Source organism: Monopterus albus, unplaced genomic scaffold (assembly GCF_001952655.1).
Source record: "Monopterus albus unplaced genomic scaffold, M_albus_1.0 scaffold272.1, whole genome shotgun sequence".
In the NCBI taxonomy this organism is placed as follows: Eukaryota; Metazoa; Chordata; class Actinopteri; order Synbranchiformes; family Synbranchidae; genus Monopterus; species Monopterus albus.
Window position 1 is genome coordinate 180,713 of NW_018128152.1, and position 23,733 is coordinate 204,445.

General features: G+C 40.2%; 1 protein-coding gene across 2 annotated transcripts in view; it reads left to right on the forward strand.

The window, feature by feature from the left end:
- Positions 1-23,733, forward strand: part of uvrag (UV radiation resistance associated gene) — a 96,462-nt gene that overhangs the window by 28,544 nt on the left and 44,185 nt on the right. For both annotated transcript variants that reach the window (XM_020622072.1, XM_020622073.1), the window contains exons 9-12: positions 8,691-8,775; positions 11,123-11,210; positions 11,604-11,664; positions 14,561-14,726. In XM_020622072.1, coding sequence (XP_020477728.1) covers positions 8,691-8,775; positions 11,123-11,210; positions 11,604-11,664; positions 14,561-14,726 — 400 coding nt within the window. The remainder of the gene's footprint in view (positions 1-8,690; positions 8,776-11,122; positions 11,211-11,603; positions 11,665-14,560; positions 14,727-23,733) is intronic.

Sequence of the window (23,733 nt, forward strand, 5' to 3'; positions counted from 1 at the left end):
ATACAGTAAATCCCTTTGGCTGTTGCTGATTAAAATAAGTAGATTTACTAAATCCTTTCATTACCCTCTTTATTATGTTGCTGTTTTGTTGCCTTTCTCTGCAGTTAAATCTAATCTTCATCACCAAAAATGAATGTTTTCAGTAATTTATAATGAATTTTTCCATGTTTTCCGTGTCACCAGTTAAAGAAAAGACAAATTAAAGACAAGTTCTTCAAAGTTGGTGGACTCCTAACTACTGATAACGGTGGGGTTGTTTGGATAACACCATTACTGTGAAGTCTGCCGCTCTTGCACCTTAATGCTTATGTGTTTTTATCATTCCAAGTGCTCACAGGCTGTTATATTATCATTTCAGTGTATCTGGGGGACACTGTGAATCACTCTTTGTCTTGTCTTCTTTATTCATTATGTTTAGATGCCACTGTTTTAGATTTGAAGCTTCTAAAGGTTCTTGTGAAAATCTGTGTTTAATGTTCAGAAGAGCTTATGTTGAGCCAAGCAGAGACTGTACTGCAACTGACTGTGTAATACAGTTAGTTTGTGAAGTTTGCAAAAATGCATTGTATGCACTGATTAGAAACCTTGTGTCTGTAAGATCAGCTTGCTGTTTGGCCAAAGGGCAGAGCACCTCACTGAGCCACCAGCCTGGGGTGGCAATTGTTAATGATCAGCATGAAGTCTGCTCATGAATGCAGACATACTGTACATACTCAGAGACAGCACTAAGGGGGACAGAGAGAGAAATTCCCAGTGGGCTGTGAATCTAAAAGGTTTTTGTTAATCCTGTGCTTCTTTACCTGTCACCACTTTGTCTACAGCCAAAGGACCTTGTTGCACTCCTTCTCTACAGCCTTTTCACAGCTTTCCCCCCCCCAGACTGGACAGGTGCTTATTAAGCAACAGAAGAAAAAATTCCTTCAGCTGGTCAGGATGCATTGAAATGCTTTAGCTGAGCAAGGCTGTGCTGAAATTCTTGTTGTTTTTTTTTTTCCCCAGACTCATAATTCAAAAGCCAAAAAGCATCTGCTGTTGAGCTTTGCTCTACTTCCAGCTTGTTGTTTATCTCTTCTAATCAGCCTGCATATATTCATTTGTTTCACAATCGGAAAAAACCTTACATCAATTACAGACAGGATACTATCTGAGACAGGTGTTTATAGTATTTCATACAGCAGCTGATTTTGTGTCTGATTATATTTAGATTGGCACCACAACATATTTATTTCATTTGATCTCATGTTTCATTTCAGAGACACGTATGATTTTATTGGTCGTAGCTTAATTTACTTTTTTTTGGATCTTTCCTTCCCACACGAGCTTGAAGAAGCAAAACTAGTCACATTCAATTAATACAGAATATAGATTAGTTAGCAGGGAAACCAGTGGCTTAGGACTGATGCTGTATATACCCATTTAATGTCAGTGTTGATTTAATTAGAAACAAGTGTTTAATTAGCTGAATTTCCACTCATTAAATATGGATTTCATTGTAAGTTTTATTGACACTTTAACAGTATGTACAAGTACATTGCTATTCAGGACTGGTAGTCTCCATTGTTCGCCATGCTGTTTACAAACTCATCTGTACCTGGCTGTGTGGTCTTCCCATCTCTCACACAGTCATAGTGCCCTTTAGCAAATAATTCCTATCAACCTGTTATTCCCAGAAAACTGGCTTCTCTCAAAAGAAATGGCCCCAAAACCCCAAACATGCAGTGGAGGTTCTGTAGGTTTGTGTGTACTCGTGAGCTAGCAGATAACGATGAGATGAAAGTTTGCTTTTGACTTTGTTGTAAAGTAGCCTTTAGAATGTTGCTGCAGACTTGCTGATGCCTGTTCTGTGTATATCTTTGTTCACGTCTGCAATATGTGGTCCTCCTCTACCATCCTGGACAGTGCTCAGATAATAAGCAGTGTAAAGCATCAGCAGTTGGTATCATTCTGATGACAGGTTAATAACTGGCTGTTCAGTGCCTGCTGAGTTGCTGTTAAGGCAGTGATATCACAGGAGTGTAGACTTGGAAAAAAAAGCTGTTGTTTTTCTCTTCTGCTAACGGACATCTACTCACGTTTCACTAAGTCCTCTGAATGGCTTTCACACAAACCGTAACAGAGGACATACTGTATGAGCATGACATTTCCTTCTTTACAGCTAGAAATTTAAAATAAGTACCTCCCCCCCCAAATCTGGGGTCACACTCTTGTCACAATTTCCTCCTGTCTAATTTCCCTGCCCCCACCTTGAGCAGACAACATAAATCAGACTTGTGTGGCATTTATTGTATTGTAAGTTATTCTCACACTCAGCCATGGCTCCTGACCAGTAAATGTCAGTGGCTGGGTTTCTTAAGTGTAAGGAGAACAGTTTTGTGAAGGTATGGTGTTTGCAGGTATTTTGTCACCTCAGAGAAAAGGTCTCATATTGAAGCTATCATCATTAAGACTCTTTTAACAACAGCTCAGAGCAATGACTCACCAGGATGTATTTCTACCTACAGTGGTGTGAAAAAGTGTTTGCCCCCTTACTGATTTCTTATCTTTTTGCATGTTTGTCACACTGTAATGTTTCAGATCGTCAAACAAATTTATATATTAGTCAAAGATAACACAAGTAAACACATCATGCAGTTTTTAAATGAAGGTTTTTATTATTAAGGGAAAACAAAATCCAAAACTATAGAGCCCTGTGTGAACAAGTGTTTGCCCCCCTGTCAAAACACTGGTTTATCGCACCTGAGTTCAATTTCTCTTGCCACACCTGTTCGCAATCAAGAAATCACTTAAATAGGACCTGCCTGACAAAGTGAAGTAGACCAAAAGATCCTCAAAAGCTAGACATCATGCCGAGATCCAAAGAAATTCAAAAACAAATGAGAAAGAGAATAATGGAGCTCTATCAGTCCGGAAAAGGTTATAAAGCCATTTCTAAAGCTTGGGGACTGCAGCGAACCACAGTGAGAGCCATTATCCACAAATGGCGAAAACATGGAACAGTGGAGAACCTTCCCAGGAGTGGCCAGCCGACCAAAATTACCCCAAGAGCGCAGCGACAACTCATCCAAGAGGTCACAAAAGACCCCACAACAACATCCAAAGAACTGCAGGCCTCACTTGCCTCAGTTAAGCTGAGTGTTCATGACTCCACCATAAGAAAGAGACTGGGCAAAAATGGTTTGCATGGCAGAGTTCCAAGACGAAAACCACTGCTGAGCAAAAAGAACATAAAGGCTCGTCTCAGTTTTGCCAGAAAACATCTTGATGATCCCCAAGACTTTTGGGATAATACTCTGTGGACAGACGAGACAAAAGTTGAACTTTTTGGAAGGTGTGTGTCCCATTATGTGTGGCGTAAAAGTAACACCGCATTTCAGAAAAAGAACATCATACCAACAGTAAAATATGGTGGTGGTAGTGGGATGGTCTGGGGCTGTTTTGCTGCTTCAGGCCCTGGAAGACATGCTGTGATAAGTGGAACCATGAATTCTGCTGTGTACCAAAATATCCTGAAGGAGAATGTCCGGCCATCCGTTTGTGACCTCAAGCTGAAGCGAACTTGGGTTCTGCAGCAGGACAATGATCCAAAGCACACCTGCAGTCCCCAAGCTTTAGAAATGGCTTTATAACCTTTTCCGGACTGATAGAGCTCCATTATTCTCTTTCTCATTTGTTTTTGAATTTCTTTGGATCTCGGCATGATGTCTAGCTTTTGAGGATCTTTTGGTCTACTTCACTTTGTCAGGCAGGTCCTATTTAAGTGATTTCTTGATTGCGAACAGGTGTGGCAAGAGAAATTGAACTCAGGTGCGATAAACCAGTGTTTTGACAGGGGGGCAAACACTTGTTCACACAGGGCTCTATAGTTTTGGATTTTGTTTTCCCTTAATAATAAAAACCTTCATTTAAAAACTGCATGATGTGTTTACTTGTGTTATCTTTGACTAATATATAAATTTGTTTGACGATCTGAAACATTACAGTGTGACAAACATGCAAAAAGATAAGAAATCAGTAAGGGGGCAAACACTTTTTCACACCACTGTATTTCCTGCCTTTTTCTGCTAACTCCCCTGATATTCCACTCAGTATCTACGGTATGTCCGACATTTTCCTCTTGAAAAGTGTTGGCTTCAGAATAAGGTGGTTCAGATTATTTTTAGTTGGAAATAAAGGCATGAGCTTTACAGCATGCAATATTCAACAAGGGGTGTGTCCGAAATTGCCTACTACACATGTATGTAATATTTTTGCCGAATGCCTCGTACACAAATGAGAATGCAGTATGCACTGCAGTCACTCCACCATCTAGTGAGCACAACCTCTGACATAATGAGGCCATCTAGCTGTCAATTACCTGGATGTTTATGTGTGACATCACCAGTCGCTTGTTCTTCTTTCATTCATAATGGTAGTGTAGCACACTTGTCACTTCTCATTTGCAAGTGTTTAGAGTAAAATTTCTAGTGACAGAGGCCTCAAATTTCTGTTTACATATAACCATCTTATTACATGAACCACCACATTGTACATATTATCACATATAGATTTCTGAATGTGATGATATATCCACAATGGATACAGCTAGCCCGCTATGTAAAGCTAGCTAGCTGGCATGTTAGCAGGTCATCAAATCTCTGAAAACATCTGATTACATTTTAAAATTGGCATTTTTTGGATAGTTTCACCAAATATTCAAAAACTACATGGTTATTTTCTCAGCTGAAAAATATCAAAACTTAGTAAAGTAGCATAATAATAGCCCTAGGATGGAAATTGTAACAGCATTGAACCTGCCCTGCCACCACCTTGGGATGGCTGAATAGCATAGTGTCCACTGCTTCCATACTATGAAGTTATGTTGGCCATCCGGGAGGCGACAGTGGTGCAGTGGGTAGAGCAGTCGTCTCCCAACCAGATCCCATACTTCCTAACTGCCAGAATTTGGTGCACTGTCACACCTCCAACACCCTCCAAGGTTGTAAGCACACAACCTCAGAGGGCACAGGTAGAAACCAGCTGAGGAACTACACACCCCTGACAAGGCAGGAAAGGTGTGAAGAGGGTTAGGACCTTCAGGTACCCTGGAATTCACATCACAGAGAATCTGACATGGTCTACACACACAGACTTCTTAGTCAGAAAGGTGATGCAATGCCTTCACCACCTCAAACTTTAGGGTAGGCGACAGTGTTGCAGTGGGTAGAGCAGTTGTCTCCCAACCAGAAGGTTGAAGGTTTGAATCCCAGTCTATACTACTTGTTTCACATACACATTTTAGCCTACTACATAGTAGGCAATTTCAGATGCACCCATTGTTTTCTTGACATTTTAATAGTTACTGATCTCCCATAATAATAATAATAATTCTTTAACAGTAATCTTCAGCTAATTTCTCATTGTGATATCCATTTGAGTTGGTGAAATGTTCACTCTGTATCATAGCCAGTTTTATTTTCACCATTTTCACAACTGTGATGAATGTTGCATGGGTTAACTGTCTCCTGATAAAGATGAAACTTAACAACTATAAGGTTATTTACAGTTTTAATGTGAATCAGATTATATGCGCCATTAAAGGTTTTGCTTATGGGACTTTGCTGTATAATTTAGGACAGTAACGTTTTCTCAGTAGCTTTGATCAGTCAAGTTTGATTCAGTTTGACTGAAGATTCATGTCCTTTAAACTGTAGCCTTACAGGTTAGCCATCTAAAACATCACACATCAAATTCCTCTTAAAACAGCTCAGTGGGGCCACAAACACTTTGACAAGAAAACACTTGTTTCACTTTTAAAACTGTTTTTACAGAGTAGTTCTCTACCTCATTCAGTATATGAGTGTGCCATTTCCTACACAGACAGAGGTAACACACATCAAGAACTTGTGGAGTGCTTGTCCATTTTGCAGATAGTTTTAATTTAGGATCCAACAAAGCCTGCTGCCAGAAGGACTTCATCCTGCATTGTCTCCTGTGTGAGATTGAGCTCTCTGACTGATTTAATGTCAAATGAAGATGTTTTCCACATGAAGTTCTATAGCATTATAAAGCCTCTCTGTATGTAAGATGCCACATGTGTGCTGCCGCGTTATTTGCTGTATTCTGTCCGTCATGATACGGTGATGCAAACTGGAACAGGTTAGAGGGATGTCAGGATGAAAAGATGGATAGCTAGAACAGATAGGGCTGAGCTGGGCATTACATGAAAGCAAGAGTGAAATACAGGCACATGCAGTCAGTGTTCAGATATGTTTTTATGTCATCACTTACAGGCCTGTTTGATCTCTGTCTGACACTATCTGTTCTAGGTTAATCTGATGGAGATACTTCTGAGTACCTCTATATTCTCCTGTCTTTAGAACTTTCTGTCTGCTTTGAGCCTTCTGATGGCACTTTGAGCAGCACTCAACTTTCTGCCAGCCACTGTCAGATTACAGTGCTGTGAAAAAGTTATTGCCCCCTAAACCTAATAACTGGTTGTGCCACCCTCAGCAGCAGCAACTGCAATCAAGTGTTTGTGATAACTGGCAATGAGTCTTTCACATTGCTGTGGAGGAGTTTTGGCCCACTCTTCTGAATTGTTTTAACTCAGCCAGATTGGAGGGTTTGAGCATGAACCACCTTTTTAAGGTCACACCACAGCATCTCAATGGGATTCAAGTCTGGACTTTGACTAGCCCACTCCAAAACCTTCATTTTTTTTTTTTTTTTAAGCCATTCAGCAGTGGACTTGCTGGTGTGGTTTGGATGATTGTCCTGCTGCAGAACCCAAGTGCGCTTCAGCTTGAGGTCATGAACCAATGGCCGGACATTCTCCTTCAGGATTTTTCATTAGAGAGCGGAATTCATGGTTCCATCAATCAAAGCAAGTCATCCAGGTCCTGAAGCAGCAAAGCAGCCCCAGACCATCACACTACCACCACCATATTTGACTGTTGGTATGATGTTGTTTTTCTGAAATGGTGTATTACTTTTAAACCAGATGTAACAGGACGCACATCTTCCAAACAGTTCAACTTTTGTCTTGTCAGTTCACAGAATATTTTTCCAAAAGTCTTGGGGATCATCAAGTTGTTTTTTTTGTCAAAAGTGAGACGAGCCTTTATGTTCTTTTGGTCAGCAGTGGTTTTCACCTTGGAACTCTGCCATGGATGCCTTTTTTGCCCAGTCTTTCTTATGGTTGATTCATGAACACTGGCCTTAATTGATGCAAGTGAGGCCTGCAGTTCTTTAGATGCTGTTATGGGTTCTTTTGGATGAGTCGCCGCTGCACTCTTGGGGTAATTTCGCTAGGCCGGCCACTCCTGGGGAAGGTTCACCACTGTTCCATATTTTCTCCATTTGTGGATAATGGCTCTCACCGTGGTTCGCTGGAGTCCCAAAGCTTTAGAAATGGCTTTGTAACCCTTTCCAGACTGATAGATGTCTATTATTTTGTTTCTCATGTGTTCCTGAATTTCTTTGGATCGCGGCATGATGTCTTGCTTTTTGAGATCTTTTGGCTACTTCACTTTGTTAGACAGGTTCTACTTAAGTGCTTTGTTGATTCAACAGGTCTGGCAGTAATCAGGCCTGGGTGTGGCTAATGAAGTTGAACTCAGCTTTCCAAAAAATGTGATTAACCACAGTAAATTCATGATTTAAAACGGGGGGGGCAATTACTTTCTCACATAGAGCCATGAAGGTTCGGATACTTTTTCCCCCTTAATAAATAAAATCATCACTTAAAAACAGCATTTTGTGTTTACTTGGGTTGTCTTTGTCTAATATTTAAATTAGTTTGACAATCTGAAACATTTAAGTGTGACAAATATGCAAAAAAAAAAAAGAAACAAGGAAGGGGACAGATACTTTCTCACAGCACTGTATATTGCAGTCTTGCTTAGAAAGTGATCCAAAATAGGGTGGTTTTTAATTATTTATTTATTTATTTATTTATTCATGGTTGACTCACAGCATCCCTACGCTCCATAGACTGTGTGGAAGATTCAGTTTTAATTGAACAGTGCAGGTTAAACACAAGGGTACGCTAGGTTATTGAGAACTAGCGCTGGTATTGGAACCGATTCCAAACTTGAAAGAACAGTGGCATCCTCAAGAGCATGCTGTTTGGTTCCTGAGTGATGTTTGAACCTCTTATTCATCCTTCTACTGTTACTCGCTAATTATATGTAAATAAACACTGATAGCAAAATCACAACATGGATGTATTTGTATTAATGTGCATTAGATAACTTTTAATTAAAATCATGTGGAAGCTTAAGTCATGAATCTGTTGTGTGTGCCTGCCATCCCACCATGTGTGATGCTGTGTGAACGCAGCTTAGGGAAACCTTGTCTTGTAACCATAAATTATATTTTGCTTCTTCCTGGTATATGCTACATTGAGTTATTGTGAGCTTGCCAATAGTGTGGTTGCACAACTTCCACAAGCTGTATCATCACTGTCCCTTATCGGATTTTATTTATTTGCCCAGCTCTCTATTTACACAGTCTGTCAAATCCTGTAATTTGTATACATGTTGTTTAGTTTAATGTGCTGTCAGAGAGAAATGGTTTTGGCCTGATCAAAAGACCTGTTTTAACCATGGATGGCAGCCAACCACACACAGGCCCACCTGGCTGTTCGGATGCACTATAGTAGAAAAGAACACACACCTGATAATTTGTATTTTTCTCTCTGTCTCTGTTAGAGAAAGAATTCTCTACTAAGCCTGAGAGTCTGAAGGAGCAGAAAGAATCTTTAACCAAGCTGCAGAAGGAATGCACTGCTAAGAGGTATGTGTGAACCTGTAATTAGCCACTGCTTCGTTTCTCCAAAGAAAACACACTTTTTGAAGGCATTTCTCCTTGTCAGCTAGACATTGCCCAGGGCCCACTGACTGATGCTCCAGTGTGTTGCTCAGTTGCATTGAACTGTGATGAGATTACACCCTGCATCCTGCCCTCCCACCTTGCGCTTTCAAAACAAGGGGATGTTTTTTCGGCTGGCACTGCTTATTTATGTGTTCTCAACAGAGAGTTTACACATTGTGCTGAAAAGTTTGTTGGCCTGTGTTTGACTTGGGCTGTGGGGTGATGTGTTTGGCAGCTGCTGAATCTGGATACAACTTCTTTTTTTTTGTCTGAGAAGTACCTGGCAGTCACAGAGGGTAAAGCAGAGCCCCAGGAAGGTCAGCAAGGGTCAAGAGAGCCAGAAAACAGGAAATTAACACAGACATTTGTACTTCTGCCTAACATCTATTCCTTGGAAATATCTGTGTTGTCGATGTTTTCATGGAAATGTCTCTCTTTATTTAACTACTTGTTTGAGCTAGTGAAAGGTTATACTTACACACATACACACTCCTCGGCCCCTTCCCATTCCTGTTTAATATTTTACGGCTGCTGTTGAACAGCTTCTCTCACAAACAGCATCTGACAGGTTATTTTTAGTTGTGGTATCTTGAGTTGTTGTAAATGTAATTGTTGATTTTATTCTGCTTTTCAAAAACATAAAAGTATTTCACTTTGCCTTTTCAGATTGCTGTAACCTGCTTGGCAGAACTAAGAACATATATTCAGTCACTGCACTTCAACTGTACCATTTAGATGTATTTGATACAACTTTATACTCATACTACACTTCATTGGGAAATACTCCTTCACTCTTACAGGTTAATTAAACATGGTAAATATAAACATGGTTCAGTGGGTAGAGCAGTTGTCTCCCAACCGGAGGGTTAGAGGTTCGAATCACGGTGCCTGCAGTCCTTGGGCAAGACACCAAACCTCCAAGTTGCCCCCCGATGATTAGAGCCATCGGTGTGAATTGGCACCCCAGATGGCTGCCTCGGTTCTGTACCGGAAACAAATTCCTTGTATGTAACATATTTGGCCAAATAAAGGTGGTTGTTATTATTATTATTATGAAATGCAATGCATTGTTAAATATTAAACCAATGGTTACCATATTTATGTCTCTTTCAATAAACCAGTGACTAGCTGGGGTTCATTGTTTCAGATGACTTTATTAGAAGCATTTCCACTAAAGAGACATTTCCTCTTTAAACTTCTCAGATGGTTTTATTTAAATCACTGTTCCAGGCCAAATCTACAGAAGAGGATGAGGGTTACTAAAAAAAATGGAGTTCTGGCTTTTTTCTCAGAATTCAGGCTTTTTTAAAAGTCAGCTTTAAAGTCAGAATTCTGAGTTCAAGTTAGAAGTCAGAGATTAAAGTCAGAACTCAAGTACATTTTTTGCAGTGCGAGGAATTACCATAGAATTTTGAAATTTGTATATCAAACAAAATCTAGAAAATTTATCTCTACAAAAGTCTGCAGTTCATGTATATTTGTTCAGATTGTATATGATAGGATTTTACAGCTTATTTCACCTATTGATCTGGTCACAGTTTGACTGGTCATTGCATTAGCAGCAACGTGAAATGTGACAACCTTCTTCAGTTTTTATTTATTACTTGTGCATAAAGTTGTGTGCTTTGTACAAAGCGATTGTTTTACCACAGCAGTAAACAGTCTATACAGTACTCGCACAGTGTCACCTGACTTGGGTTGCACAGTTGACATTAACAGCTACTGGGGCAACCACTGAGACTTCAACACTTTTCACAGGACATAATGCCTTCCAGCCTGTTTTGATAACGGGACCAGCTGGGGTTGATGGACCCAGCAGAGGTCGTTGGCACTGTCCAGTTATTTTAACAGTTAAACTGTATATAACTCACAGCAGTGTCAGTTAGCCCTCATAAGCGTGGCCTGGACAAAAGCAGACTGGACCAACATTAGCCTGTTATCACACATCATTATGCAGCACACTGTACATGAAGTGTTCTCTCTGTTCATCATAAATCCTTAAAATTTCCAGTACCTTTAATTACCTTTATTTACAACAAGTGGGTCCCAGTGAAGCAGTAACTAGCCTGGATGGTTCTGCCAGACTGTATTTGTCTTTATCCTCATCTCTTCCAGCCACACTCCTCCCCTTACAGTCTCGCCTGTGCTTCTCTGGTCTCTCCTTTACCTCACCAGTCCTTGTGCCCGCCGCTTTTAACTGAAGCTTTTGTCTCTTTCTGCCAGCTGGTTACTCACTGTGTCATTCTTGCATCTGGTTTTGTCTTCTCAGAGAGCAGTTTCTCAAGACTAACGCCCAGCTCACCTTCCGCTGTCGTCAGCTCCTCTCTGAGCTTTCCTACATCTACCCCATTGACATGGTGAGTTGGATCTGACAGTACACTGCTGCACAACACACTAGTGACAAGGCAACTGCAAAGAATTATCTAACCATATAAGCTATGCTTTGAGAAAGCACAAATGGTGTGGATAGTTACGTGTGCTACAGTACCTTTAGTAATATCTGGTTCAGAATGTCACTGCCGCTTCAGAAGTTCATCTGAAGTCGTCACTTCTTTTCTGTACTGTATATAACTGTTACTCAGTTTTCTAAAACTCTAGGCAAATAAACTAAGTACTTTAAATGACACAACTGACTGAATGATTGAAGTGTCTCTGGTGTTTTGTCCGAACACAGGTTTCTATCTTGTCTGGGTCTGTATCTACTGACTGATCATTGTCATGTATATGAAACTTCTTATTTAAATCCACAGACTAATCAGTCAGATTACGTCCTCTGCGGAGTGAAGCTGCCAAACTCTGAAGAGTTTCAAGGTAACTTACCTATGGGCCTGGGTGTCTGTTTCAGGGTTACATTGGGAGAATCTGTGGTAAAACATGCTGAACAAATGTTGGGTCTAGATTTATTGTTTGTGGTTACACAGATATTTGGTGGATGATTTAAATTTTCAAGGCTGATGATTTCATAGATGCAGCATCAGTGAGATCATACTTTTGGCTCCTCTAGATAGTAATTTGGTAGTTAGTAAAATTTCTAAGGTATTACAGTCATTAACGTGCATAAATGACATGATTTTATAATTACCGGTGTGTCCTTTTAATGCCTAAAAGACATAATGACAGTTGTTTCATCAATAGAGAGTCAGTAGTTCTACTAGCTGGGAAAGGTTGACACCCTTCTTTACTCTGGCTAGTTTCTCTGGCCAGTTCTGTCTAATCTAAATCACAGTTTAGCCAAATATGTGAAATGAGTCAGCAGTGTTCGAACACCAGTGTAATCACTTTCCTGTGGTGAAGATGGTATTTGAATGCAAATTAAGACACATTCACAAACCTTACTGGGTGTATTTTTGTTTTTTTTATTCTCCTGACGTGCCATTTCTTTCATTTGTCTTGTCAGCACAGAGAAACACAATAAACAAATAAAATTTCCTGTTAGGCTTCATACTGACTGTGCTATAAATTAAAAGGAAGATAGGTAAGACTGTTTTCTTTTTAAGCAAAGAAACAGTTTGGAGTTTGGATCCCTGCAGGAAGGCTGGGCATTGACCACACTTAGGTTGGGTTGCATTTTTCTGGTTTTTGAACATTTAGCCTTTCAGGTCTTCTGTTGGCTGCTGGTGGAGGAGTCCTGTTGAGTCTTGCCAGAAGAAGCTTCTGTATCTGTTCCGTTAACCCAGTGAGACGCAGCCACAAAATCAAAGCCTAATATTAAAGACACAATATTAGGCAATAGAACAGTTTTGTCAGCAGCAGTTTCAGCCACAAAGGCCTTGTTATCATATTGGTGAGGTATGTTAGACTGAGGGTCACGCTGTATGTGTTGCAATAAATGAGATATACTGTCACAGCAAGGGAAACCTGATCAGTTTATGACCTCTCCATTGCTCAGATGAACTGAAGAGGGGTTGGGCTGAATGAGAACCGAATGGTTAGCTTTGGTCTGCTGAGAACACACCCGCCACTATCCACTCAGCTTTCTCAAGTTCCCCTTCCTCACAGCTGGTGAGATCGAGCAGGCCTCTGAACTCATAATTCAAAAATACCATTCCCATTCTCCTCCGCTCCCTGCTGTCACATTCCACCTGTTAACATCTATAAGAGCACACAGAAGTGCACAGTAGTGACAGCCAATGCGTGTTTGCAGCGATCACTTATTCCCATAAAGTGGAGGTGTGTGTCTGCTTCTGCCTTCCAGTCCTGCGTAGGTGGACATCAGTGAGTAAACTAATGAGCATGTGCTGTGACAGAAGATAGAGAGGCTAACAGAGAATGTCCTGATGCATTTACTTCTAACTACCTCATGTTGTATGCCCTCCCTCCTGGTTAGGTGGCTTGTGGTTTGTGAAATGCAATTCCAGGTAGCTATTAATATTCACCCTGTAATAGCTGTGACCATTTGATGTGCTGCTAAGGCCAGTAGAACATGTAGACCCGTTACACAGAGATGACAGGGAGAAAGAATGGACAAGCATACATTTTATTATTATTATTATTTTAACCCATTTAATCCATTTGGCTGATTCTTGCTCCTATTTGTGTGAGGTCTGCCACAGTGAGAACCTGTTCAAGTCCTGAACTGTCCGGATGTGTGTCAGTCAGTTTAGAAAGGCCTACAGGGCAGGATGTTCCACATTAGAGACTAGGGTCAGGGTTAGTCGGGGAACTGATGCTACTGCGAGTCAAAACGGAACAGCACTGATGCCCATCTGTGTTTTACATCTAACTAAGCCTTGTCAGTTCAGTCTGGTATCGACAGTCTCCAGTTGCACCTTGAGGTGTCGCTTAGTGACATGTCCTTTAGTTGACCTGATGTTCTTGTTAGTGAGAAACATCATGCAGAAAGGACCAAAAGTCAGGCAGTTGTTTGCTCCAGGTGCCTAAGCTGCTATGGAGTAAAAAATAGATGAAGAACAACACCACAAATTGGGATTTTTGTTTTAAATTGAAATCCATACATTATGAGCTAAGTAGTCTACCACTCACTACCGCCAAAGTATATTATTTAAAAGCATTAAAATATAACCACAGTGATTTTAGGCCTCTTTTTCTCCAGCAGTGTCCTGCTGCTGTTTGAGAATGTGAGACCACTTAGTGTGTTGTCTTGAAGCCATTTCTCGTACTTGAAGCGAGATGGTTTTCTGTTCCTTTCCTTGTCAGAAAATGTTCACAGAGACATCCAGTTTTCTACCCATAAAGTTATTTGGATAGAGAGGGGACAGCTAAAAGTGATGCTTTTGCTTTTCAAGTACATATCTCAACAAAATTCAGTATCCCACTGCAGCCAGTGTTTTCAATACTGTGTGTGCTGTGCCACATTTTGTATCACTTTCAAAATACTTCCTCCCATATGAATGCAACTGTTCTTCCTTCTGTGAATACTTTGTTACCACGCTATCTTTGGTTGGCTGTTTATAGATTTTGGTTTGGATTGTCGGCATGGTTTATGTAAATACAATTTATTTTTCCATGTAGTGAGAGTACAGTAATCACTGACTGGATGCTTTGAATCATTTTATATAATAAAATACTGACTTGGGCTATTAAAATGCTGCCATTTGAATTCAATTTGCTTTAGTTTATAAGCTTTGAGGCTTTCGCTTACAAGTCCATTGATGGATTAAATAGTACATTTCTTTATTGCTGAACAAAACTCTACCTACTTACTGGTACTTACTGGAGCCTCTTTTTTTTACTTTGTGTCCTGCAGCAAAGGATGATGGGAGCATAGCCGTCGCCCTGGGTTACACAGCACACCTGGTTCTGATGATCTCGTACTTCCTGCAAATCCCTCTTAGGTATCCAGTGATCCACAAGGGTTCACGCTCGTCTATCAAGGACACCATCTCTGACAGGCTCAGTGAGAAGGAGCGAGAGTAAGTAGGGTGACAGGGAAACACCAAACATCTAACCTTAAAATACTCACAGGCCTTTCATAAATGCTGACATGCTCTCTTATGGTTGGTGATGGGGTTTACTGTGTCTCTTACACAGCCTTGTGTGGCCTGTAGGGTTCAGTCTAAATTCCCAAAATGTTTAGATCAGGTGTACCTATTCAAATTAGGAGTTTCTATTTTCACAGCATAAAGTGCTGTCAGCATGAAAGATTCCTTGTAATTAATTTGGTGTAAGGAATGCCAGCCTTTTGATAACATGGTGATTCTACCAGAATCGCTGTACTCAGCAGTTTTGGCAGCTGTGATGTTTTAGGGAAACTGACATTGTATACAACCGTATGAATTACTTAAGTAAAGCAAATTAAAGGCAGAGCAATATAATGTTTTAGATTGACTTCTGCTGTACATTGTTTTATACTGCACTGGTGTTAGAAACTGAGGTGAATTGAACTGAAGTGTCATGCCAGTTTGTGACCCATCCCTCATGGCACCAGTGCATCATACATTAACAATACACAAATCCAGACAGCATAGGTGAGAGTCACTTTGTTATAGGTATATTTACATTTAAAATGGGCAGTTACACAGGGTGAATCCCAAGTTTCTTATAAACACTGTCGTTTCTCTCACTTCCATCTTTTCCTTGTGTCTTAATCCTGCTCAAGTAAGGTGAGAGGAAAATATGTGTGGTGAAAGGACTTGAGGAAACACATTATAAATGACATGAGAGGTCCTTTCCTCAGGTTCTTATGTAGTGTCCAGTCATTAACTGATTTCTCATAAAGGGCCATGTCAGTTCACAAAAAACTTCATGTATCCACGTTCTTTGCTTTTTGGTCCTCAGAGGCAATATAAGACTTGGAGCGTTGTTGAACCGATTTTATATGAAACGTGGGATGGACCCATAGAGTGCCATAGTAGTGAGTCCTAAAACATGGAAAGGTATTAGCATTTTTGCACTTCCAGTTCCCTTGCCCTGAAGTTTGTGGGTTTTTGGTTAGACATCTGAAATAAGGTCTGTGGTTACCACAAGGCCAATACATTGTTACATACACATTGTTCTGCAAAATAAAATGTCAGTAAATACCTCATTTGTGATTTTAATACTTTTACGTGTCTTGAAAAAGAGTTTGTTAACAAGTGGCTAAATGAGACTACAGAAGTTATTGGGGATGTTAACCATCATCACGCTGACTACAGACTCATCTATTTATTCGTCTGTCATTACAGCTTCATTATGTTCAAACTCATGCACTTGGAAACTATTCTAACTAACCAACCCAGCCATGATCACTAGCTAAATCAGGTCATGATAAGAGCAAAGGATTTTGTAGAAGAGGTAGACACTATAAATCAAATTATAAGTCGGAAGTTGTGGTGGTGACGTTCAAGTCATGGAACGGTGGTGTAGTTTGTTTATAGCCTAACGATAGATTACTTCTGCTGATTATATTTGGGCTTCAAACATCATAAAAGTGGTGTTCACCTGTGAAGATTATCTTGCTGAACAGAACGTGTAGTGCCATAAACCTTTGTTTGTTACAGAGCTTTATTTCTGCAATAACCCAAAAGCCTATGAAAAAATGCCATCGACTTTTTGTCAAGGGAACCAGGGTGATACTGTTTTCTGGGTTGGCCTACAAAAAAAGTTATCTCTACAGCACTGTTTTTCAGTTGCAGTATTGCAAATCTTAAGGAATCAGAAATGGGTTGTACTGATTGTGCAACCCATTTCTCTCATTTTACATTTTTTACTTGTTGCTGGCAAGTTTGTAAAGTTTATTTTATCTTTACTCAGATGTTTGCTTTTAAAGAATCTCTTTTGGATTTTGTAACAACAGCCTGCGACTCTAAGTGTATTTCTCACTCATCCTGTCTGTCTGGCTTGTTGTCTGGGTTTCCATATGTTTTCAGTTTTGTAAATGTTCTTACTATCTGAGAAGTTGGAAAATGATACAGTTTTGCATCTGTTGTTGTAATCACAGAAAAGTCTTGTTAGTGTCATACAGAGTTGCCAGTGCCTGTAAAAGCTTAACCTAAATCGAATACTCAATTGTATGATGATGGGTATGTTTCAGTTGTGTTCTAAGAGCCACAGTGGAGAGCCACGAAGCATTTTTAACGTTGCTAAGAAGCTACATGTGGTAGAACATAGAATGTGCCTGCTGAAATTTTATTTTGTCATTGTTACCACTTAAGTATTGCATGTTTGTTATAGTTCCACCAAGCTGATTACACTGTTCATTAATCTCTCAAAATCATAGGAGCCACATCAAATAACTGTGCTGCTGGTTTTTAAAGATCTAGAATTTTGTAGTCAGTGAACTGCCAGCCTTGTTATACTTTTATTCTTTTTGAGGCCCTTTATTTAAGATTATAACTTTACAAATTCAGATATCTAATACAGAATGGCATCATGAATGCATAGAACTGTAACCCAGAGTTTTATTGTCAATTCACTATATGTGCAGGACATACAGAAAAATCAAATACTGTTTCTCTCTCACCTAAGATTGATTGCCATACCGTATAAGAAACCAAAATAGAATAAAAGTAGAATAAGAAAGCTAAATTAAAGTAATTAGGATAAAACTAAATGGTACCTCCTAATAGGCTATGACTCAAAACTATGTACAGTCAGTGACAGTAGTATAAATAACAAGAAGATTGTCAGGCGCGTTGGTGATGAGGTGCATAGTAGCTTATGAAATGTACATGGACAGTAGTGCAAATGACCAACAGCAGCAGATATGATGGTAAAAAAACAGTCAGCAGCAGATTTACATGTAATATAACAAAAGGCAGAATGTACTGAGTTTGTGCAAAGCAGCAGAGGTAGTCTTTGCTTGAGCCTTCATGGCCAGTGATGTGGTGGTGTTGGTCCAGGAGAGGTCCTTAGAAATGTGCACCCCCCAGGAACTTGGTGCTGCTCACTCTCTCCACTACAGCACCATCGATGATCAGTGGGGGATAATTAATAAGCTATACCTTGTGTTGGGGAAAAGCATCCAAAGGTAACAGTAGCTTGTGTCTTTTACAGTGCAGAATATGGGGAGGATTATGTTTTTTCACACTCCTCAGCTAATACAGACAGTAGACCAGCCTGCGGTGATGACCTGAGCTTGGTCCGACAGAGTCAGATATAGATCCAAAAATTAAATGTTCAGATTGACCCTACCAACCATGATGCTAAGAAACCTCAGTAGAAATTTGCCATGGCAGTTTGTGTAGATTATGAATTGTACAGGCACTATAATTGCAGCATAGGTCAATGTGATAAAATTACTGTTTGTGTGTTATGGTCTTGAAACTGTGCATCACATCAGTTTAACAAACACGTTGCTCAATTATGATAACTGAACATTTTGTCTACCTGCTCAGGTATGCACATCTCATGCATATGGACATTCAACAACAGCAAAACCCCATTTGGTAAGTGTGAGGAATAATGATGAAGATGACACTATAACCACCAGTGTTGCAAACAGCCCCATGGATGTGTGTGAACATGATTCCCCCAGTGTACTGAACGCATTTCCCTGTACAATGAAATTCTTACTTTGCGGTCCACACGAATGCCACACAATATAAGTGAAATATAAAGTAGATAAGTATGTAATGCACAAAATCTAAGGCACTTTAAAACAGCCAATGAAAGAAGCATATTGAAAAATAGAAGAACACAATATAATGGAGAGAATGTATACTATGCAAATAGCCAGCAATAGTACAAATAGTCAGTGTGAGTGTGCAATTATGCATGTGTAGTTCCTGAGTCAGCTGTTTAGAAGTTTGATGGCAGTCAGAAAGAGTTTTTCAGTCTAGAGGTCCTGCATTTCACACTTCTGAACCTCCGACCAGAGGGTAGAGGTGTGAACAGTCCATGCTGGGGGTGGGTGGGGTCTTTGAGAATGAAGTCAGCTTTCCTACGCACTCTGCGATAGTAGATGCTCTGCAGAGAGGGCAGTGAGATCCTGGTGATCTTCTCTGCAGTCTTTACCACTCTCTGCAGGTGCTTGCGGTCCATAGCAGTAGTGCTGCCATACCAGACAGTGATGCAGCTGGTCAAGATGCTCTCGACGATGCAGCTATAGAATAGTACCTGTTATTTTATTTTAAAAGTGTATTGATGTAAATAATTTTCACACATTTTCTATGGAGTGTTTATCAGTTAGAAGCTGAACAGACAACCTTTTGTATTCTATTGTGCAGTATTTTGTGTAGTTTGCAATTTAGGGGAGGCTCATAGTAAATCATTTAAATTAGTAAGAGAAGAGATGCAGGCCACATACAGTGAGGAACAGAAGTATTTGAACACCCTGCGATTTTGCAAGTTCTCCCACTTAGAAATCATGGAGGGGTCTGACATTCACATTGTAGGTGCATTCCCACTCTGAGAGACAGAATTTAAAAAAGATTTTCAGGAAATCACATTGTATGATTTTTAAAGAATTTATTTGTTATTTTGTTCCTCACTGTATACTGGAGACGTTAAATCAGGTTACTATTAAAGTCCTGCAGGTAGAAATCCTCTCCATGTTTTGTTTATGGCATACTGTAGTAAGAGACATTTGCCAGCCTTGGGTGTAACCCTCTAAGGGTGATGTGTAAGAAGGCTAGCAGCTGGGAGAAAGTGTGTGAAAAAAAACGGCTTTATTAGGCAGATTAGACAAAAGTTATTGAGTGGCCATCTCTCTGTGAGGGTGATTATGTCATGACAGCAGCTGGAGAGACTCACTGCGAGTCAGTTTACACCTTTCCAGTCCTACCAGTCAGTATATTTATACCAGCGTCCAGTAATTAAAAAAAAGCTGCAGGCTGTGTGGCCATTGAACAGACACAACAATTGAGTTTAGGTGTCTCTGAGTGGGGCCGACCATGTTTATGACTCCTAAGGCCCCTGTGGGCTGCATACACACAGCAAAATGATGTGTGGGGAGATGGAAAGCAACTAGCTGAGCTCTAAATGCGCACGAAAAGGGAGCGATTAAGGTGTCGGAAAGAGGCACACAGTGGTGATAAGTGAGGTGCCTCGGGATCACTTTCTCAGAGTGTGGGAGGATTAGCAAGCAGTCATTATGATGGCAGGCACAGAGCTTTATGCTGTGTTAGTTACACTGTAGGTCCCTTGTGAATGGTAACTGTCCTAACCACAGTTTTGAAATGTGATGAGTCCATGTGCAATTTTCAGATCCATGCATCATTTTAAGTAAGGCTCATCCTCCCTCTTCTGTGGCTCTACTGCAGTAACTAGTGTGGATCCAGATTTCAGTAGCTAAAATACAGTATTTTCCCCATTCCTATTCAACATGAAATCCCCCGTGTTTCTCCGTAAGAGCACTGTCGAACAGGAAAGGAAGTCGTTATTCTTGGCCTTTTATTTGGAGTGTTGAAAGCACAGGACCTTCAGTGTGTTCTGAAGAACACTGATATAGTTCACCTTTTGAGTTTGGTTAATTTCACTTTATTTCTTTCCACATGCGAGGTAAAGTAATAGCTTCCTTATTTCATGTAGTTTGATATTTTGCCACAGAGAAAAAGCAGTCACGATGTGTTGATCTGAACTCTGTTGTCCTGTAGCCTGGGGCACACAGTCTGACACTGGCAGGCACTGGAGGAATGTTTGTTTGAAAGTAAGGTGTGGAAGATGACTGGCCTGTTTGGCACTTGGTGGTATGATTTGGGATTTTTGGAATCTCCACATCATCGTCCTCCCTATCAGGGATGTTCTCTGAAATCGGTGGACTCTTAACGACATGTTGCACCCAGATTTTGTCCTGTGTAGAGCAGCCTTTCAGTGTTTCTGATTGAATGGGGGAGAAGCAGGGAGATGTGATCCAGATGGCCATTGTTTGATTAAGACCAGAGCCCAGCCATTAAAAAGTAAGCACTGGCTCATATAATCTTTCTCCCAAAGAATTGAGGCAGTGTTTTTTTTTTTTTTTTTTTAAACTTTATCATTGGCTAAAGGAAAACCGTGTGCAAGTGGGATTTACACATTACTGCTGGGTTCAAACACTGAAGAATCTGGCAGGGGAGGGAGACCATCTTAAGACAACAGGAACCTGTGCGCTCCAAAAAAAAGAGGGTATTGTTCCGGGGCTTCAGTAGTTTCACGTCTCTTAACATGGACCATGTGCACAGGAGGAGAGGGCGTATTACCTGTCCTGTCTTAGGTTGCACAGCAGTGACAGGGGGAAGCACTGTGAGGCTGCAAAGCAGGTTACTTCCTTACACTCTACCCTACAGTACAGCTAAGTGTAATAACAGTAAGCAAAATTTAAACTTCAAATGAATGTGTAGATCTTTTTTAGGGTTTTATGAGACCTCTCATTGTCTGGCTTTATAAAATAAATCCATTTAATTTAAGCTATGCCATACAGTATGCACATATTTGGTAGTGGTTCAGTTATTCAGTTGTATCCTTCATTGAAGAGATGAAGGACACAATCAGCTTTGGAGCCTGAGAGCTTAAATCAAATTGCGCAAACAGCTCATTATTTAGGTCTCTGTCGACTACAAAGGCACTCATGGGCTGAACATAATATTTACTTGTCTTTTGAGGTTTTCTGCCAAATCATTCAAGGACAATGGCAGGAATATTATGTTTTGAAGAAGTCGAGGAGTCTGTTCTAGGTTGGCAGGTTAGTTGCATAACAGGCCTTTATGTTGAAGCCCTTATGTTGTGCAGCCTTTATCCATACTTCACTAAAAAGATAACACAAAGCATCTGTGCTATACAGCTTTCCAAAGGATGCTGTAGGTTGGAAGGAATGGCCCAACCAGCTGAGCACATTCATTAGGATTGTGTACATGTTTATACTGTAAATTGAGAAAAGAATTGGATGTGTCTTGTAACAGTCTTTTTGCCGGTGTCAGCTCTTGCTCTTGCTTCTCTCTCTGTTTAGTCACAATGGTGGCATGGCTGTAGGGCCTGCAGTCTTGTTCTGTCAGTTGGTCCAAACTGAAATATACCAACTAATAGATGGACTGACAAAAAAATTGTACAGATATTAATAGTCCCCAAAGGATGAACTGTTCTGACCTGTGGGCTCCCCTATCTTTCCTGTGGCACCACTTTGAGATTAACCAGTTGTCTTAGCCACTAGTGGATGGACTTTAATGAAATTAGTTATACACATCCACAGTGCTTAGAAGATGATTCCTACTTGATCTCTTGATGTTTCTTCTAGCACCACAGTAAGATTAAAATGTGTTAACTGAAATCTGTCAGTGCTACTGGATGATCATCATCAGAACACATTCATGTTCCCTTCAGGATTAATTATTGTAGCTCTGATGAGTTCTTGACCTTAAATATAGCACCAATATTGGAAACTTTTAATTACCCCAAACTCTGCACATACCTGCAAAACTAATGACATTCTCCTCAATATCAGCTGTGCCTGTTCAGTGCTAGTTAGCAAGTGTTAGAATGGTAATCTGCTAAACTAAGGTGGTAAAAAAAATGTTGACATCAAAACTGCTTAGCACTGTCGTTGTGAACATGAATTTATCATTTAGCTCAAAGCAACATTGTGCAGTGTCACAGAGCCACTAGAATGGGTGTTGATTCTTAGTCTTGTTCATACAGATACTATATGGTGTTGACCTGAGAATAGTTGGAATAGTAATCCCAATTAGGCATTATGATCTTTTGATTTAGGGTCATTTTTAAAGGATTACATCTGGGATGAAGTGTTGATCTGCTTTGGCTTAAGGTTTTGGCTTGTGATTACAAACTAGACTGCTGGTCATACTGAGCTTCTCATCTGCATCTCTGCTTATGATTAAAACAATGGAAGAAAACAAAAGGAAAGAGAAAATGAGAGCATGTGGGTTGGAAGCTGGGGTCAGTGGACCCCTGGATTTTCTTAAGAGCTGTGATGAAAACCCATTATGACAGAGCAAGCAACTGCCACATCACTCAGGAGAAACTTTAAGGGCGTAGGATAAGATGGCGAAACAGTGATACTGGGGTTTTAAGTGCAGCAGCAGTCATTAAAATAGCATTCACTGACAGATGCTCAGTGTAATCATTTCTCAGAAATTGAAAATTACAGCTCACTGTGATTTATTTAGTAACCACTGCCATTAGAGCTTTGACAGTTGCAAGGCAGGTGTTTTTTTTTAAGCAGGCCCCAATGATTTATGGTCCCATGCTGTTTGAAATAGCACATTAAAGACTTTATGAAAATCAAAAATCCCTCCACCCCATGACAAACACTACCATTAGCATCACCATTAAAACAGTGGTGTAAGTACTGGATAAGCCTCATCTTTTTTATGACTCAGAACTGTTGTTTTACACACTTGGAGTATTAATTTGAATGTCTAAACAAGCAGGCCAACACATGTGGAGATCTCAGGCTGTGTATACATTACAGCAGGTCAGTCAGTCACTAGGAGTTTTCCATGGTATTCTCATGAACCTCAGTATAGTTCAGTATATGTGACCACCCACCTGCATGCCTGTGTTCTCCTCTGCACTCCTCCATTTAACACAGTGGATCTGAATGGGACGAGAGGAGTCATGCTCAGTACATGTTCTCTGTAGTTTACACCAGGATCACCCACTGACCTTGTGACCCTGTTTCTCTAATAGGCTGCAGGACAACCTAGAGAGACAGTAGTCATTTTAACTAAAAAAAAAAACTCTGCCTCATTTTTGGCTCTGTCACTGTTGTAAATTACCAGAAAGCATTGCCAGTTTTTAAGAAGAGTCTCTGCTTTACTATTTGAAGATTGTTGGTGTGGACAACAGGTGTCTAGACCCTGCAGTTAAAGAGCTGACAGGCCGGGGGTGTACATATTCTCACTCATAAAGATGGGGGACTTTGCTGAGAGATGCAGCTTTTGACTTTGTACAGTGTCATAGCTCCATACTTCTTAATTACACATTTGTGTGTCTATAAACAGAGCCAGCACTTGCAAATGAACTATCCTTTGGTGAGATTGCATTAAAGTGTAGAAGAAAAAAGAGGAA